The sequence below is a fragment of the Perna viridis genome, chromosome 2, assembly GCF_037379345.1.
Source record: "Perna viridis isolate PV_CMFRI_1.1 ecotype Kerala chromosome 2, ASM3737934v1, whole genome shotgun sequence".
NCBI lineage: Eukaryota > Metazoa > Mollusca > Bivalvia > Mytilida > Mytilidae > Perna > Perna viridis.
This window is the reverse complement of record NC_142446.1, coordinates 5,727,034-5,747,377: the sequence shown is the minus strand read 5'-3', so window position 1 is coordinate 5,747,377 and position 20,344 is coordinate 5,727,034. Positions and strand designations below refer to the sequence as shown.

Here is a 20,344-nt window from a genome sequence, read left to right as displayed (position 1 = left end):
TATAAAGTTATCCACATCTTGTGAACCCTTAACTGTTTAATTAAAGGAGAATCAATTGTTTGAGAGCACTAGCCTTGGGGCTATTTTGGTTTCTGTGATGTTAGTTTAATCATAAATATATTGTTATATTCCTGGCTGTTTCCATTCCTTCCAAGCAAACAGATGTCATATAAGTAAGTGTCATTTGGTAAACTATGGGTTTTACCATTTTTCATTTAACTAAGACCTAGCAATGGCACTTGAGTTTTTCATTCAAAAGAATTTTACTTTCTAGAACTTTTATTTTCTGGTAAACAGATACATGAAAAAGTCATAATTTCCCTTCTATTTGTCATTAAAATCTGTCTCAATTGACAGTGCTTAATAAATGTTCGTTGTTAGTATCCAGCAAAATAAGTTGGCTTTGGTAATAATTTTACTGGAAAAGCAGAGAAATGGTCGGTTTAAAAACATACTAACCCACAAACCATAAATTCAAGTACCCATTGAATTCCTCTACTTAGGAAAAAACTGAAATCACAGTATTTGGCCTACCAAAGATAAGACTATAGGTAGTCAGTCTAGGGAAATGTACTGCAGATTAGTTGGTCTTTAAGAGATTGGAACACAAGGGAGTTTACTGCAGGTAATTTTGGCATCAAAAAGATTGGACCATAGGGAATTAGTTCAGGGGTTTGTACTGCAGGTGAGGTGCTCTTCAAGGGATAGGACCAGAGGGAATCAAGTCTAGGGGAGTTTACTGCAGGTAAGTTGGCCATCAAAAGATTGGACCAGAGGGAATTAGTTTAGGGCTTTATACTGCAGGTAAATTAGTCTTTAAGAGATTGGACCAGAAGGAATTAGTTTAAGGCAATGTATTGCAGGTTAGTTGGCCTACAAGAAATTGGACCATAGGTAATAAGTTAAGGGCTATGTACTGCAGGTGAGTTGACTTTTACAGTAAGTTAAGATTTCATAGGATGATAGATTGAAAATAGTGATTAACCGAGGTCTGGTCTGGAGACTGTCGAGATTTAACAAGTGTGTGGACTCCAAGCATTCTCAGCATGAGTGTTTTTGTTATGATTATTCATAATAACCAATAAGATTATTCTATTAGTTGTATAGATTAAATCAATGGTATATTGTTATTTTCAAGTAAATTCCAAATTTTGTGATTTGCAGATTGATTTTCCAAGTCATCAGCATTAAATAACAGAATTTATTGCACATGTGAATTCTCCCAATTTATAACATAAGGGAACATTGGATAATTCGCTGCTATCTATGTAATAATAATGTCCTAAATGGTTATGGAATTAATGGTTTCACTAGGAATGAAGTATGTTCATCCTCTCTAATGTCATTGTCTTTGTGTTTTAACTTACGTCATAAACATCCTATTTCAGAACTAAATTTTTCAATCAGCAACAGACAATCTGTTCAAAGACAGTATGGGGTAAAAGTTATGCAGATCTAAAACTCAGACAACAGATCACAGTGAAAAAAGTTACCGATCAATTCCTGAACTACTTACAGTCAGAGTCATTAGTACTAGAATTATGGGGAACTCAAGGTATGTGTAGCCAGCTTTAGATATTAAGTGCAAGTTCATCACTGACTGGGGTCAAAAATTATCAACTTCCTGACTAATACAAATATAGTACCAAAACTATAGACCTCCGTATGATTCATAAATATTATAGACCTCTGTATGATTTATAAACTATAGACCTCTCTATCATACATAAACTATAGACCTCTGTATGATTCATAAATGCTCTTGTTCTTTATTCACAACTAATAATTAATTTTTATACTCCCCACTTTAAAAGCAGGAAGTATATAGTGATCGTGGTGTCTGTCCATTCATTAGTCAGTTTGTCTTCTCTTAAAACTACTGAATGGAATTTGATGAAACTTCCACAGTTTCTTTATTACATAATGCCATTGTGCATATTCTATTTTTTTTTTTCATCTGAATGTTTTTCCATCTGAATGTTTTAATCACTTATTGGGTAACTTAAATGGTTTCTGCAGAGAAAAGCACTGAGTATCACATAGTAAGCTTTGCTCACAGACCTCAACCAACTAATCACTCGTGTACATTGTAAATACAGTAGTGTTCGCTAATAATGTACAGCTTATAACATACAGGCTTGTAATGTACAGCTTATAATATACAGGCTTATAACATACAGCTTATAACGTGTAGGCTTATAATGTACAGGCTTATAACGTACTGCTTGTAACATACAGCTTATAACGTATAGGTGAATAGTGTACAGCTTATAACGTACAGGCTTATAAAGTATAGGCTTAAAACGTACAGGCTTATAACGTACAGGCTTGTAACGTATAGGCTTATAACATACAGGCTTATAATGTACAGCTTATAACGCACAGGCTTATAACGTATAGGCTTATAACGTACAGGCTTGTAACGTATAGGCTTATAACATACAGGCTTATAATGTACAGCTTATAACGCACAGGCTTATAATGTACAGGATTATACTGTACAGGCTTAAAACAAATTACAACATATTTCCCAGTCCCAGTGTTTTAGAACTAATGCATTTCGTCATTGATATAACAATTTTGTTATAGCAAAATCAGGGATATAACGAAGTATTGCTTATGGCCTGGCGAAGAATTATTGCTAAGTTTGCCTGGATAAAACGAAGGGTCAATTTAATTATGTAAACATCCTACACATTGTCTGCTACTCAAGATAATTGCTTAATCAACAATTTCACAGTTGATAAACATACAGTTAGAAGATCAACACCGGTGGCATGGCTAATCTTACCTGTATTTTTGTTTTATTACTCAGTAAAATATTAATCAATAATGTCATCCAAGCCATTAAAATAATTAGCCTAAGAAAATCCCAGCTTGTGAACTTTTGTCACTTTTGATTCAATTATTTACTTTGTTGGTATACTATCAAAACAAGTTTTTCACACTAGTACAAGCAATTTAATATGTTATGTAAATTGCTGCATTTTCAATTGGTTTGATGATTAAAATGCCTCACAATTTTTAAATTGCCAGTATGAAGGGGAAAGCAACTGTTCTCTGTAATATGTAGCAAGTTAACCACTGGCTAATATTTTTGGTGGGTCTCGCATGGAAGACAGTTCAATGGTGTAAATAAGGACAAACCAATACACAAAAGAGAAAGTATGCATGTTTACAAAAACAACCAAAAAATAGTTCTTTTTTATTCATTATTTATGATAAATTCACATAACAAAACAATTATAAAATTTACTACGAGAAATAAAACCATCAATATTGTTATGTCTTAAGCGATAATACCACTTTTCAAAATCAAAAAGGGAAGTAATCCTAATTTTGAAAAAGGAAGTTTCTGATAAAATGAACGATGAATATAAGGAAGTAACTAAGACGGTTCCCTGAGATTCATTATAAATGAAATCCAATGAAATCTACTGTACATATAGTTTTAAAGTCAAGGTGGAAAATATCGCAGCGAGCCAAATTCATGACAGGATATTGTATGAACAATAAGAAATGTATGATCCATTGATTAGTGTTTTGAAGCTCACTGACTGGAGACACTCTTGCTATTTTCTTGAAATGCTCTCATATTTACAATGTTAATTATCCTTTATTTACAGTTGATGAGGACAAGGAAATCCATAAACATAGCAATGGAGTTAGTCAGAATGGTTCTAATGAGGTAAGGTCAAAACGAACATGGTTATTTCCCTTTAACACTCCATTACACAGCACATAGTTCATCAGGTAAAGTTTTAAATCAGAACTCAACTTAGTATTGTCCCAGTCTTAGATCAGTATACCAATTCAGAATTTTTATTTAAGACAATGGCTTACCATTGTGTAAAACTTGTTTGCAGAAATTTTTTTTAACATTTTATGTAATATTTTTTTTGTCTTTTTGACAAATTACAAAAATGTATAAGACTTATAAGTAATGGTATTGGATCATTCATGATTAGTGATAGAAGTTATGGTGTAGGGCTTATTGGGCTAGTATTTAACACGGTTTTAATTTAAATGGCACTTTCACATACATCATTTTTCATGACATTTTGGGAAGAGTTTTGAAAAACCAGTACTTTTGTTTTTAATGTGTTAAATAACAAAGATTGGTGAAGTTCATGGTCTGTATCAACATTCTGTCTTCTATAAATAATGTTCTATATACTTCAAATAAATTTTGATTTATGAAAAAAAAAATTGAAAACTGTAAGGATTACTTAGATACCATTTATCTCAGTGAACTTTGCCAATTTAATGCCTTGTTTTGCTGCACTTGTCTAACAAATAATTGTTTCCCTTTAGGATGGAACTGATATCCTCTCACAGTTACAAAACAGGGTGAGGTTACACATAATTAATGCATGTACCCATTTACATCACAGATAAGTGGGTGTTTTACAAAATGTTTGCTGTCTGTATCTCTTCCTATATAAGGTTGGACTAAAACATCATGTGGTTATAAAGTACATTATGTAGATGTTATTAATACAATAAGATTTCCAGTAAAATACTGGGTTTACTTTCTCAGTATTTTTTTCTTAGAAATATACTCACAAGTTAGTGCTATAATTTAGTACTTTAAAAACATTACACACTCGTTGCTTCTTCACCAAGCATGTTGTATCTAAGGAGATAAAGTGATGAACAATTGGAGTCAGAATGTCCGAGTAGAGTAAGGGACGAATGGTTGGAGTCAGAATGTCCGAGTGGAGTAAGTGACAAATGGTTAGAGTCTGAGTGGAGTTACATGCCTACCTGTGGGCCTTAGTGAGCTAGCACAATAAAAAATATGGTTCAGCATGTTCAACTAGTATAAAGCAGGGTCTGTTGTAAATTGTTCTTGTCCCGAGATGAATGAAATATCTGCCATTGGACATTAAATAATCAATCAATTAAATACATTACATATCTGTTATCTATTTGACCAATACAGTAACATTTGCACACAAGATGTTAAAACACATTAACTGTTATTTGAAAAAAAAGGGTTATCTGATGATTTCAATCAGAAAATAACATTTTTACAATACAAATTTAACAAAGACCTCAAAACAAAAAAAAATGATCTGTGTCAATGTTTAACTAATAACTTGTCAAACTGGATACAGGGTATGACCTGACACTACATAGAAATCTGCTAAAGAAGGTCTACTGTTTCATGTAATTTATTTTAGCATCTCGGGCTATTACAAGATGTGATTTTCTCAAATTACAGAATTTTGAAAATGATACACTATAATGGTTGAAAAAGGTGCTTTTTGAGAAAATTTCAGAGTGGAAGAATTCAGTTTATAGCAGAGAAGCATTTCCAATGATATTTGTTGCTAATATTTTGACTTTGTTCATTTTGATTCCGTTTACCATTTGAAAACTTAAAATGCCCGAGTAACGAATTGTTAATTTGTATTGATGTAAGCTTCCTTTCAATTTATTTTTATAAATTTGTTATTTAAGTATTAGTCTTTGTAAGAATTATTCAAATTCTGTAATATGAGATACATCTCAAAAAGGCTACTTATTTTTAGTTTTGTTAATAAGTTGTTTTGTGGGCCTTTATAATGAAATAAGAGATGAGCCTGAAATGTTAGTCAGCAAACTGCCTGTACAGTTCCATGTGGTAGTCACATCATTCACTTACATTAGTCAGCAGGCTGCCTGTACAGTTAGATGTGTTACCATTACATCATTAACCTATGTTAGTCATCAGGCTACCTGTACCATTCCGTGGGGTACCGTCACATCATTAACCTACGTTAGTCAGCAGGCTGCCTGTACACTTTCATGGGGTACCGTCACATCATTAACCTACGTTAGTGAGTAGGCTGCCTGTACAGTTAGGTGTGTTACCATTACATCATTAACCTATGTTAGTCATCAGGCTGCCTGTGCAGTTCTGTGGGGTACCGTCACATTATTAACCTACGTTAGTCAGCAGGCAGCCTGTACAGTTCCATGGGGTACCGTACCATCATTAACCTACGTTAGTGAGCAGGCTGCCTGTACAGTTAGGTGTGTTACCATTACATCATTAACCTATGTTAGTCATCAGGCTGCCTGTGCAGTTCCGTGGGGTACCGCCACATTATTAACCTACGTTAGTCAGCAGGCAGCCTGTACAGTTCCATGGGGTGCCGTCACATCATTAACCTATGTTAGTCATCAGGCTGCCTGTACAGTTCCGTGGGGCACCGTCACATCATTCACTTACATTAGTCAGCAGGCTGCCTGTACAGTTAGGTGTGTTACCATTGCATCATTAACCTATGTTAGTCATCAGGCTGCCTGTACAGTTCCGTGGGGTACCGTCACATCATTAACCTACATTAGTCAGCAGGCTGCCTGTACAGTTCCGTTGGGTGCCATCACATCATTAACCTATGTTAGTCATCAGGCTGCCTGTACAGTTCCGTGGGGTACCGTCACATCATTAACCTACGTTAGTGAGCAGGCTGCCTGTACAGTTAGGTGTGTTACTATTACATCATTAACCTATGTTAGTCATCAGGCTGCCTGTACAGTTCTGTGGGGTACCATCACATTATTAACCTACGTTAGTGAGCAGGCTGCCTGTACACTTCCATGGGGTACTGTCACATCATTAACCTATGTTAGTCAGCACACCTAATAATCAGAACAAAATAATTATTTAAGAATCATTTTTTGAGAGTGCCCTTTTACACCAATTATATATATTTAGAGATGTTATCTGTGCCAAATTGCTCAAATTGCACCAGAATGGGGAACTCATTTGCACTGGTCTACCTGTGCTGGTATTAGGCATGATATTATGTACCATGAAGAAACCTGTATGGTATGCAGGAGTACAAACACCACTTTGATCAGGGCCATATATAACTCTGAGAAAGAGAACTTTTTTATTGTGAAATGTAACAAGTAAAAAAAAATTGTTTAAATGTGTGGGAAGGGTTATGATCACACCTAAGTTCTTTAACTCTGCAGTATTTTTTGTGTCTCCCCCAAGGCAGGAGTTTTTGGCCTCTGTATTTCTTATTTCGTTTTCACTTTCAGTTTTCTTTCATGTTGCTGGAGTCTATAAGGGCTTCTATTTCGCTGTACCTGTGTATAATGTTGTTTTGGGGCCAGCTGCTGCCTGCCCTGTTGTGTGAGTGTTTCCTTGTCATTCATTAAAACACATGGGTGACCTTGATTTGACATTTTTATACGCCCGTCCAAGTTGGAACGTATTATGGTATAATGTTGTCCGTCCGTCCATTGTCAACACTCCGGACAATAACTCAAAAACACTTTCAGCAACTATTATGAAACTTTGGTGAATTGTTCATGTCTATTGACGTAAGCTCTCTTTCAATTGTTATAAATTGCAGATTTTTCGTTTCCATGTTATGAATTTGTATACTTTAAACAAGGGTGATTTTCAAGTTTTCTGACAATAACTCAAAAACTCTTTCACCTACTTTTATGAAACTTTAGTGAATTGTCTATATCTATTGATAAAGCTCCCTTTTGATTTTTATAAATTTCAGATTTTTCGTTTCCGTGTATACATAAAAGAGGGCTTTTTTTCAAGTTTTCGGACAATAACTCAAAACACTTTCACCATTTGTTATGATAATGCCAAATTTTTGGTGCATTTTTTATTTACTGTTTTTTTTTTAGGAGGGTGGAGGGGAGGATATTTGACAGGGCTCACAGTTTAAGTTGATCATATAAATTCATTAAAAGCATAAGGACAAGTTAAAAAGGCAACCAACATATCATGTGCTTAAAGCAGAGCTTTTTATTCATCCCATTGGGATTGTTATCTCTTAGATATATTATATCTATTCTTGTTATATATGGTGAAATAAGTTGCCAAGGAGATGTGTTTGTTATGATGAATTAAAAAATACTAGCCCTTTATTTGACTATTGTTTCAGTTTTTCCCTATGTGGTTTTATTTTTTATGTGTATTGAAATTGAAATAAAATATGAAAATGATTGAATATTGATCTGTAGCTCTTTTTAAAGATAGAAGTCAAATAATTTGTTAAAATGACTCCACTAGTTTATATACTGCCTGTTCTCACCCTGGCTAAAGGAGGACAGGAGTCATACTCATTCTTCAAAATTTTTGAAGTTTTACCATACATCATTATAAGAGGGGAAATTGAATACAACAATAATTGGTGCAAATGAGTTCACTTGAAAAAGTGGGTGGTGCTAATTAGTTGTTGCCAAAAAGTAGGCAAAACTGGTGCAAATAGATGTCTTCCCTAATGTTAGGATTTGGATCTATTAGAAAATAAGATTGCAAGGAATGTCTCTAATTTTTTAACTGGTTATACAAGATGACCTGGTTTGGGGCAGTTACCTCTTTGCTGTAACCTGCCACAGGCATGGTCATTTGGTATTTTTAAACAAATTAGAAATATTCCTGAAATAATTCAATATGATAATAATAATGATGTCATTTGGTAAGTTTCATAAATTAGAAACATTCCTTAAATAAATTTGACTATAATCAGTTTGGTTGGCTCTTTTATGGTTTGAATTTTGTGGTCTAACTTGGTGCTATGACGTCATTGATATCAAATTTTCTGCAGCTGCAATTTAAATGATGTCAAACAAAATAATGTTTAAATATCAGCCCTCTTCCCTATTTACACAGGAAAATGGTTGGAACTTATTTGGTTCACTAAGTTGTAACCAATTTTGGATATTTTTTACAATTCATAAATCAAAAGCTGGTTTATTTTGCATACTTGTAATTTGTTAAATATAATAGAAAACCTGTCCTTAATTTCAAGTAAAGGTAATTGATTTGCGTCACTCCTGTCAATTATATCTTGTTTTTTTTTCCTTTTTCTTAAAAATACTGAGGCAGTAGAATGAATGCTTTTATTCTTGCTAGAAAATAATCAAACTTGTGTAAGGAATGTTTTCAATGGTTATATTTGTGTGAGAAATGTTTTCAGTGGTTATATTTGTGTGAGGAATGTTTTCAGTGGTTATATTTGTGTGAGGAATGTTTTCAGTGGTTATATTTATATTTGTGCGAGGAATGTTTTATATTTGATTATTATCAATATTTTGTTTTTAGGAAGAAGAAATTGAGGGTTTACACACCATTTGTGATTCTTTGAAGAAAGAAAATTTCAATCTCAGAAAAAATTTGGATGCTCAGAAACAAGCAACAGCCTTTGCTAATGCAAGAAAAGGTAAGCTGTATTTCTGTATTATAACTAAAACCATAACAAAGTTTTCAAAAGTATAGACATTCATACACTATAATTTCATATATATTCTTGACATCTTGCAATAACTATAGAGTTATTGTTGAATTTTGTTGAACTTCATTTAGTTAGAAGTAGGTTCTAGTAATTTAAAGATATTTACTTGGCTATACAGGAGGTGGAATATCAGCTTCCAAGTCAACACAGAAAGTGGGGTTAGATGTAGATCTTGCCAAGGCATTAAAGGATTTTTTCCGAGACATGAAACAAGTCCAACATGGTATACAACAAATGAAACAGAATGGTAAGTTTTGTGTTTGATACGGTATGTTTAAATTGTTTCATATTCTGTTGGAACTTATTGTGAGACTGAAGGCAAAGTATCATACTTCAGTTGTAACAGTGTAGGCAAGTATAATGTTTCAGTTGTTAGATTTAGGCAAGTATAATTATTCAGTTGTAAGACTATAGTATTGTGTGTTGTTTGGCATGCTTTTTATTTGGTTGACTGCTTGAAATTAGAAGTTTCCTTGGATAAATATACATCAGCTGGATGGATTTATATAAAGTTAATAGAAGTATTACATTTGTATTCAGCATTGTTGATTGATCTTGTTTTTTAGTCGCTAATATTGTTAATTTCAGTACTTTACATTTGCATATGATTTGCATAATTACATATTACTACACCACATTATGCTGCTGCTCAGTGCCATAAAACCATCAATTCTAGCTTCATACGAGATCAAAATGTTCCTCTTAAGTATCATACACATGTGTTCTTAGTGTGTTTTTTGCGTGTATGAGAATGAGGAAGTTTACATTAAAAGATGAAATGACCGTTAGTATTGAACTTAATGTAATATTATTGTCCAATTCAGACACAGGGGCTTGTTACAATTGACTATATAGGTCAAAAACATTATCTGAGCCCAGATATCTATATATAAAGTCATTGCCAGTTGTTTAATCTGGTTCCTTTGACAATATCACAAGCGACCCAAAGATTGCTAAAAATTTTAGAAAAACTTGTGGAACAAAAACTTAACCTGCACTTCCTGGTAACCAGTTGATTTGATTAAGTATCATTTGGGTCATCAGGGTTACGAAAGAGTAATCTTATCAAGGGAACCAAGATACGAGCAGAAGTCACTCGATTTTAGAGCATATAGCACTTGTGCCATTTCAGATGTTGAAAGCAAGCCAAAATCAGTGGCACAGAATATTTGTCGATTAGCAACTTTGAAGACTTTAGTCTTTGATTTTAAGTTGTTGTACACTATCACAAAAGCTTAAACATTTATTTCTGCCAATAAATACATGAAATTATAGCAGTTGAACTAAATATTAAATTGATATAATGATTATAACAACTGATGAAGCATCCTTTGTTTAACTTTATATATGCTGTAGATGAGCTGTTTTTTTTTCTTTGTTACAGTTGATGAAGTCAACAACAGCAAGGAACAGAATGGAAATTTAAAAACAGCTTTAGAATTGCAGCAAAAACATTTACAGGATATTGATCACAAACTTGCTGACAGTGTTAAAATACTTAAAGAAAGTGTTGCTTCTGTTATCAAGAAGTCTAAAACATGATATATATCTTACAAAGGAATTTATTGTTAGAAAACAAAGGAAGTTTCTAAGAAGATGATATTGATTTTTTTCTATTAAGAGTTATCTCCCTTAAAACCAGATTACTCTGTATCAGTGGGCTATATGCAATAAAATGGTGATTGAACATCAATTATTTCACTCATTTTGTACAAATATTTTAGCCATTTATCATTATAGGTACTTATAAAAAGATTGTGATGAATTAAGTGTGTGTTTTTTTGGCAATTCTGTAGTGAGTAATTTTCATAAATTGAAACTTATTTTGAGGAAAACCCTTAGAAATCGTTTGTTTAAAGCTAGCCAATAGAAACATGGACAGATAATCCTGTAGGAATGATCCTTTACATACTTATTGTTTTAATATGAAAAATAGGGGTAGCATCTGTAATTTATTTTAAGCCTGGAAACACTTATGTTTCTATGAAGTAGCCTGTTTCTGCTGTAGATGTCTAACATTGAGATATTCTTCAAAGGGCCTATCAGTAGTTCATTTACAAGTTAATGCCATTACTCAGCCAGGAATCACTAGATAATAGGTGTTGTAAGAGGAAATCTTGAAAATATGAACCCTCTTTTATTGAAATGAACAGTACTATCAGAAATGGCATTATGAAGTTGAAACTTCAACCAAAACCTGTTAACAACAAAAACCTGAGTCAAGTTTTCTTAAACCTTTTTCAAGACTTTTTTTTATTTTTGTTTTGTGTCTTACATTCCGTCGTACAGTAGCAATAGATATTTGTCATTCTGTGCTGTGATCCATTTGTTGTATATTGTACATTCCGTCCTATATTAAGCCTTTGTACAAAGATGTCTTGAAGGTATATTTGGAGATAATTATTGCTGCAGTTTCTGAGCTCTATATTTTTATTGTTGTAAACTATGTATTTTTCAAACATTCTTAGATTATTTTTAAACTGTCAGGCACGTAGCTGCCGTTACGCAAAAAAGCTTTTGCCTGCACTTAATTTTGCCAATTTTTTTATTTTTTATTTTTTATTTTTTTTTTAAAATAAAATACATCCAGGAGAGGCATAAATGATGCTCTAAAACGCTATCTCCCTGGAGCTTTGGGGGGCTTTGCCCCCGTGAACCTGCTGGGGGCCTTAAGGCGGCCCCAAACCCCCTGCTGTAATTTTGCCTACACTTCAATTTGGCCTCAGCTACACACCTGACTGTAATTTCATGTCTAATTGAAATTTAACTTGGATTCATTGTAGTGAAAGATTTCCCACATACATGTACTGGTACATGGAATCATCTAGAATGTGCAGTGTATGCTGATAACATTCTAAGATAGTAGTAAGGGTTTTAAGTTGTGATATGAATAAGTGGACAACTACAAGTTATGTTAAATGTCATACATGTAATGTTCATCACCTAGTAAAATCAATGTTGTTATAAATGATGTATAAAGGTGCAATTACTGATGCATATTTGTAGATGTTATGAATTTTTGTTTAATGTTTATCTACAAGATTAATTAAAAATGGAAATATCTTTGTTCCTTAAGATCTAGAGTTGTAAATGTCCAGCAAAATGTAAACACTCATAACATATAACATTGTTTCATACATCAGACAGGAGATGTGATGGAGATGTTTGTTATGGCTCCAACCCTCTTTCTATCTCGTGCAGACAACGAAATAGACAATATACACACAACTCAATTCAAAAGAGAACTGATTCGAATTAAAAGAAGGGAATCAAGTACTAAGCAATTTACAATAAGTGCATGACTACCAGTAGTTACTGACATGCTAGCTTCAGACCTCAATTGAAGGAGTAATCATGGGAACCAAGGTTATAGCGGAAATCAAAAGAATGCAATCCAGGGACAAAGACCAAACATGGAAAACAGACATACACAACAAAGAACATTAAATAACTAAAATAATACATGCAAAGTAAAAAAGCAAATGTGCAACTCAGACTCCACAAAAAGAATGGGGGCATGGACCAGGTGCACCAGTAGGGTAAGCGTCCTCTGCTTTTCTATAAACAACCGCCGAGTTGCTCATAAAAAGTCAAGTCCCTGGTAGACGAAAGAGGAAAGGAAAACTATGACAAAATGAACAAATCCGTTTTCATGATCCAGATGGATACATCGTTATGATCCATGAGTTCATGATGGCGACCATGAAACTTCTATAGTGATGACTTAATCTTGTAGCAACATAGCCCTGGTCCAGAAACCTAACTGTAAGAAGTCTAGCAAGATATAAAAAGTATGCGTAGTTACGGCAAGCTCTGGCATAATGTAAGAGTTGTGATCTGAAAATATACACAGGAAGGGATGTTACCACAGATGAAGGGAAAGTTGACCATTCTGAATTAAAAGTCATCACGTTTGTCGTCAAGTTTGGTCAATGGTTTTCCTTCATCATCGATTTCTAAGTGTAGGTCAAGATATGAGGCTGACTTCACGGTGTCTGTAGTATCCTTTATCTCATGTTCTTGGTTTAGAGTAGATGTGGTGTATCAAGTCACCGAAACTAGGATTGTTTAACGATAGTACGTCATCTATATGGCGGAAACTGAGATTAAAGGATCTGGCTAAACGATTTTCTTTCTTTCGGATCAGATCAGCTATAAAGCCAGCCTCATAAGAGTGTAGAAATAGGTCAGCAAAAGTTTACGCCTCACTGCACATCAATCATAATACTTTGTGTCTTTTTGTATAAGAATATCGTGAACTAAATCGGGGACCATTACCATGGCAATTATTATGTTAGAAATAAAGTGCTTATATGATTTCGATACTGGAGAGAATCAATCTATATTAATTCAAACTGAGACTCTAAAGAGTCGAAATCGTTCACCATGAGAATTCAATTAGTCGTATCATTTGGAAAAAAAAATACTTAAAAAGAGGCCCCTGTATGGCAAGCCAAAGTGGACAAAAATCAATATTTTGTAATATTAGAAAATAAATGCTTAATATTACAAAATCATTCTTTTAGTATTTAAAAAAATTAATATTAGAAATTAATTTTGTAATATTAACAATTAATTTTCTAATATTACAAAGTCCAGATTTAGTAATATTATAAAATATCACACTTTTTGAAATATTACAAATTGAATTTGATATTTTAGAAAATGAATTTCTATCAGTCACGTTTTTTAATATTACCAAATGATTTATCTAATATTGAAAAATCGTAACTGAATACAAAAAATCCATTTTCTAATCTTAGAAAATCAATTTCTAATATTAAAAAATCTTTTTTCAATATTAGAAATTCAACTGAATTTTTAACATTAAAAATGATTTTTTTTTATATTAAAAAAAGGGTTTTGTTATATTAGAAATCAAATTTGTAACATTAAAAATGAATTTATAATATTTAAAAAAAATCATTTTTTGACTCATAGAAAACATCAATTTTTGTCCACTTTCCCCTGTATATTTTCATTCCTGCTAACCGCTGAGCCATCTGAGTGACGCAAAAAAAAAATGGATCAATTGTAAAGAGCTTCGGAGTGAACATTCCTATGAAATTGGTATTTGAGGTTTCAGAGGAGTGGATCTCTAAAACAAGAAAACATAAAAAAGCCAAAACAATCATCAAAAAGGACAATAACTCCAACAATGGTCAACAGATTTTCACGAAAATAACTCCATAGTTAGATTATTTCGGTCTTACTGTACTAATATACGCCTGGACACGCCCGGAGAATATCAAAGTTCACAAGCTTTAAAGTCGGTACATGTAAAACATAAAAACACAAGCTCTAATGAGCTTTTAAAACCGACGTAATTTTACACTTCGTTATATTTCTCTTACTTTGATCAAGGAATGTTTTGTGACTTTATATCGCGTAATTTAGGATGGATTAGCCAAAAAATTGCAAATCTTGCAAAACAAAGTTGTTCGGTTTATTCTCGGCCTGGGACCCAGAACAAACCTAAATTTTGAAAAATTTAACAATATCAATATGCTTTCGGTGCCAGATAGAGTGAACCAACTTAGAATTAACCATGTTTTTAATATTTACCATGGTACTGCACCTGAATATTTGTGTGAAAATTTCCAAATGAATCAAGGAAATGCGAGGGGTGCTTCAAATTTAAATTATAGTATACCTAATTGTAAATTATGTAGTAAAGATAGTTTCACGTATCATGCTATACAAACTTGGAACAAATTACCACTTACTGTTAAAAATATAACAAACAAACATTCTTTCAAAACTGAAGTTAAACTCTTTGTAGAGGAAGAAGCCAAAAGGAGAGAAGAAAATGAATTTATTTATTTTTAACTACCAAATGTCACTTTTTAATATAATAAATTGTATTTACATAAACAGTTAATATTTTAGCAAATGTGAAATGCTTCATGAGTAGATTCAAGTATTTTTCATGTATTTTTTTATTTTTAAGGACCCCATTGGAAATAAGCATTTTCATAAGTATGGCATTATGGGCCTTGACAAATTTTAGGGTTACATATAAATGCTAATTTTTATTCATGTAATGTCTGTGTACGTTTATGTCTATGTGTATGTGTATACTGTATTGTATGTTTGTATTATATGCGCTTGACTTGTCTAAATAAGTATAAATAAAATATAAATAAATAAATAAATGAATAAATAAATAAATAAATGAATATGAATGACAAATTCAACTTTCATTATCTGGAATGTTTTATGAGACAATATTCTCAATAATTATGGTTAATGTGCTAAGTTATATACATAATCATTTAAATCGAGTAGCCCGGCCATGGTGAGAAGTTCATTTGTTTTGTTTTCATGAATATTTACGTTGTAAAATGAAGGTTACTGTAGATAATCCATATTTTATAGACTTGAATGCTACATTGAACCATTACGGTAGAAATCAACGAATGTTTAAATTTTTCATTTGTATATAGCATATCATCCTCCCAATTCAGGGTTTTGAGTGGGAGCGAGGGTGGACTCCAAACCCTGACTTGGGAGGATGATAGCATATATGTCATTATTTCTGGTTAATTAGGCACAGTTTACTGTTACACAAGAATGTAACCGTATCTACCCAATAGACTAAATACCGGAATGCAATGTCGGATACGGGACCGCAATTTTCCCTTTATAACTCTTACTCTGAATGTTACGGTTTTATACATATATAACTTTATTGTTACACAAACTCGATTTGCCGCTTAAATAGGGAACTTAGGAATTTTTTTAAAGAGATAATTTTTTTGCATCGCCGACCTATACTGCATATGATGGTTCTGTTCCCTCCCTAAGCCTTTTATATAATGCTTGTGCAAAATTGGCAGCTTGGATATATAGTGGTACTAGACAGGATTCAGTCGGAGCGATAGTCAACACTTTGGCTTGTTTTACTAAATTTTACTTATTTTCATAATTTACAGATAAATAAAATGTAAATCTAAATGGCATATAAAAAGGCATAATAGTACCCAACATTATTCAACATGTACCCAGCAATCATAGACACGTTATATGATTTTTGTATATATGTTCTCAAAAAAACAAGATAGACTGAAAGTCAGACACGGAAGAAAACATCAGCAATGCGGTGTTGTTCCATACTGAAGAATTCTTTTTCATTTATCACTGCATTTGAAACGAAATTGTAAGAATTTAAATCAAATCGAGTATGTAGCAATATCGTGTAACTGTAACATTCAGAGTTAGGGTTACACACGCAAAATCATGGTCCCGCATCCATCATTTCATTCAGTTACATTCTTGTGTAATCGTGACATTTGCCGATTTATTAAGGCTTCATAATATATGAAATATTACGAAAACTGAGATTATTGGGAAAACCACTTAATATATTTTACATCGGTTGGTACAGTTTAATGTTTTTTTCATGGATTCATTTTAAAGTTTAAGGTATCGATACCTTTAGTCATGTTAGATATAACTCAGCCGTAACTAGGGGCTTAAGTTAGAGGAGGCAGGGTTTTGGGTGGCGGCGATGGAGGCCCCTAGAAAAGGGGGTTCGGGGGCAAAGATTTGTAATGGCATTAATTTGGACCTTTTCCAGGAGTTTGGGTACACAAATCTTTCAATTGATGTAATTATACTTAAAACGAAATTATTTGTTTTTTGTTTGTATCTTTGACATTATTCCACATTTTCTTTTTCTATTCTAAACTGCACTATTGGTCAGAGTTTCCTTTACAAAATACATGCAATTTTGATAATCTGACAGATTTGAAATAAAACAAAGATGGACACAATATACGTTTATTGCACTATTTTGCTCCGAATGCAGTGTGGATTTTCTTACTACCATCCATATGGCTACAGCCCTTTAATTATTGATTCCATAGGGTTCCATACATTTTTACACTGATATTTTTGGCTTTAGCTTGGACCATATTATACATTTGGATATAGGGGACCATTCAAATCAACCTGAATACACCTAGGACTCTCCGCTTGACATATCGAGGACGATGTACGATTAATTTTTTCCGCTAATCTCCATACATGCCTAAATGTCCTCCCGAACACCAAAATAATCCTTGAAACTTATAGAAGTGTGGTTTTACACTTGGTCGAGTGTAAAATGGCAAGACACAGTAGACAAAAAACACATTTTTTTAATATCAACAATTCTTTTTCAATATTAAAAAAAAATCAATTATTTAAAATTTAATTTATGACATAGTTAAGACAAAGGAGAGATTTTATTGTCATTATTAGTCTGACGCTTGCAAACATTTTTAATATTTAAAAAAAAAATCATACAATTTTGACATAAGAAATGGATTTTTGATATTAAACATTGTATTTTTTAATTATTTTTTTTTATATTAAAATTACGGCCTTCACTTCGTCTTGCCATAGAAATATTCAGTCATGTAGTTGATGCTGTGTTAGGGATTTGACCCCTGTTGATATTTCTTTAATACACAAATGGATATATTGTGCTGATAGTTTTTACTGGAATCCCTTCCTTTTTAGGCTTCTTGAACTTGCCCTGTTGGATACAAGTATTTTCCCTGTTTCATTGTTAAATCGTTCAATACCACTAAAGCAAAGATAATAATAATTTTATGGGTAAGAACAATATCCATGAAGTAATAAGGGGCAAAAGTAACATGTTTCGGGTTTTAATGCATTGACTTGAATCTATATAAAATTGGTATTTGGTTCCACACCACAAAAGGGAGGTTAATGACTGATATATAGGATAATAGCCCTTCCCTTTTAAGGATGGAGGACAAAAAAAAGAAATTGGCATTTTCTTAGAAGTTTATTTGTCGTCATCACGGTGTATCCATCTGCACCATGAGAACCGATTTGTTCAACATGTCAGTTTTATTTTTTCTTCTTTCCTTTTACGTCTAATCATTTAATCACAATCCAAAATAAGAGCTGTATCAAGCGGTCATCACAAGCTGCGCCCTGCGAAGAATTTTATTCCACTTTGTTAATCTACATTTCTTTTTTCTACGTTATTTAGGGAGTTAAGGTAGCGGGCATCATAGGGAAAAATTGTATTGTGAACACAGATACCGGATCCCACCATACCCACCTTCCCCCGACCACAAAAAATATGGGAATTTTCTAATGAAAACTCGAACTTCCACTCGAATTGTAATTAGATAAATGACTAAAAGAATTTCTAAAATTTTAACCAGAAATTTTATACTCGAACGTTAACTCCAACCCGAAATCGAACTCGATGATAAACCACATCCTATTTTTAGTAATAGAAAAGGGAACAAATATGGTGAAAAGCAATAAATGTACCATCGTATAGCCTGTATAAAATAGTTTAAATACTAGTCCGAAATTGCTCTGACGTATAACGGCTGAATTGCCAGACAAGCTGGGCGGTGGGACGCCAGAACTTGTCCTATATCAAAAACACGGGATTTGTAAATTCAAGGAAATACAGTTATTGATGTTGTATGTGCGAGAGACAATACTTTTGTTCATGCTTTTCACTAGCTTACTCTATATGAAATTTGTACCTTGCTTTTTTTTGTTTTTTTTTTTAACGAAATCTCAATATTGAATTCCATGATAGTTGAAGATCACAATATTTTTATTTTTTTTTTTAATTTCCATTCTAAAAAACATCAATTACGACAGAAAAGCGTATATATATGAGAACCACTATTGGGGATTATCTCATTACAATATCTGTAGATGGTTCTGAATGACCGCTCCTTGATGCACTCTGCATTGTGGTGATGTAGGTTCATGGCTGCTGTGCGCAGAACATGAGGAGAACTGCTACAAATGAGAAACTATTTTTTCTGTTCTATTATTTTCTGTTAACAAATTTTATAAGTATATATTTTTTTTTATCTATTTATAAAACCGATCTCCTTACACGTAACACTTCATACTGTAATAAATATTCTATTATATTACTCACGTTCTAATTTATTTACTTGTGTTATGTGTATTGCATCTTTGTAATAATATTTGTATTTTGATGTCTATGTATCTTGCCTGGCAAGGATCCACGATTTGTAAAATAAAATAATGTCTTATTGTCTTAAGTAATACACAATATTGCTAATAGTATAAAATTTCATTACATATCCAGTTTTAACTTTTCAAAACCAATAAAGTAATAAATTTAAGTCTCGATTTTTTTTTATATGAAACGAGCTCTGACGTCCCACGGCCCCACCTCGTCTGGCAAATCAGCCGTTGGACTTCAGAGCGATCTAGAACTAAGTTAATACTTACAGAGAACTATAAGCGTATAAGCTCTGAAAGGACCCGACAACATAAGTAATAAAATCCACCGTAACAATACGATGACGCTTCTTCAAAAGAGCTAAAAAGTCAAATAACGACACGAAGACACATTATGATGACCATCAATGTCAAATACTACTGACATTAGGGTGAAATCCAGGATTATGCTGCAGGTGCAGCAGACAGGATATTTCGTGCATTCATCTGTTCTCGATAGTCATAAATTCCCGATAGCGATGCGCATAGGCAATATGACATAAAACGCGAAATCGCACATGTCGTCTATTCACTAAGAATTAACCTACTGAACACTTCCTCGCTTCTATCGGGCTTTGATTTCGCCATGTTGCGTGTAAAGGTATGTATAATACACACCTTGAGACGTCTAGGTTTCCCACACGCACGATACCCAAATGCACGCTAAACGCTCACGAAACGCACAATAAACGAACGCTTCTATCGTGCATTTAAACGACCGCTCGCAGCTCCTTGTGCTCGTTTAAACGCACGATAGACGAACGGTGAAAAATAATAATAATAACAAGTAATGAAGGAAAAAATAATAGAAAATAAAATTATCAAAATTATATGAATTAAAATTGCAAAAAATATAAAAATAACAGTTGAATCATGGAAATAATCAAAGTACAAAAACAAACCAACGCTTCTATCGTGCGTTTAAACGAACGCGTGCATCGTACGTTTGAACGAACGCTTCTATCGTGCGTTATCCTGGTTCCCGGGACTACGTTCCAGGTATTAGATACTAGCAATACACTCTCTCGAGTATATGTGTAACATACTGAATATTGCGATCG

The 20,344-nt window shown here is 33.1% G+C and overlaps 1 protein-coding gene across 6 annotated transcripts in view; it reads left to right on the top strand.

Annotated features, from left to right (window-relative positions):
* The window catches only part of LOC148623447 (kinesin-like protein KIF28), a 48,728-nt gene extending 36,900 nt beyond the window's left edge, over positions 1-11,828 (top strand). For 5 of the 6 annotated variants that reach the window (XM_088565241.1, XM_088565239.1, XM_088565238.1 and 2 more), the window contains 6 exons: positions 1,389-1,555; positions 3,627-3,688; positions 4,315-4,350; positions 9,074-9,191; positions 9,382-9,510; positions 10,648-11,828. In XM_088565241.1, the coding sequence (XP_088421367.1) occupies positions 1,389-1,555; positions 3,627-3,688; positions 4,315-4,350; positions 9,074-9,191; positions 9,382-9,510; positions 10,648-10,805 (670 nt within the window). In that variant the 3' untranslated portion in view covers positions 10,806-11,828. The remainder of the gene's footprint in view (positions 1-1,388; positions 1,556-3,626; positions 3,689-4,314; positions 4,351-9,073; positions 9,192-9,381; positions 9,511-10,647) is intronic. The other variant, XM_088565242.1, reaches the window with a different exon arrangement.
* Positions 11,829-20,344: the final 8,516 nt, after the last annotated feature.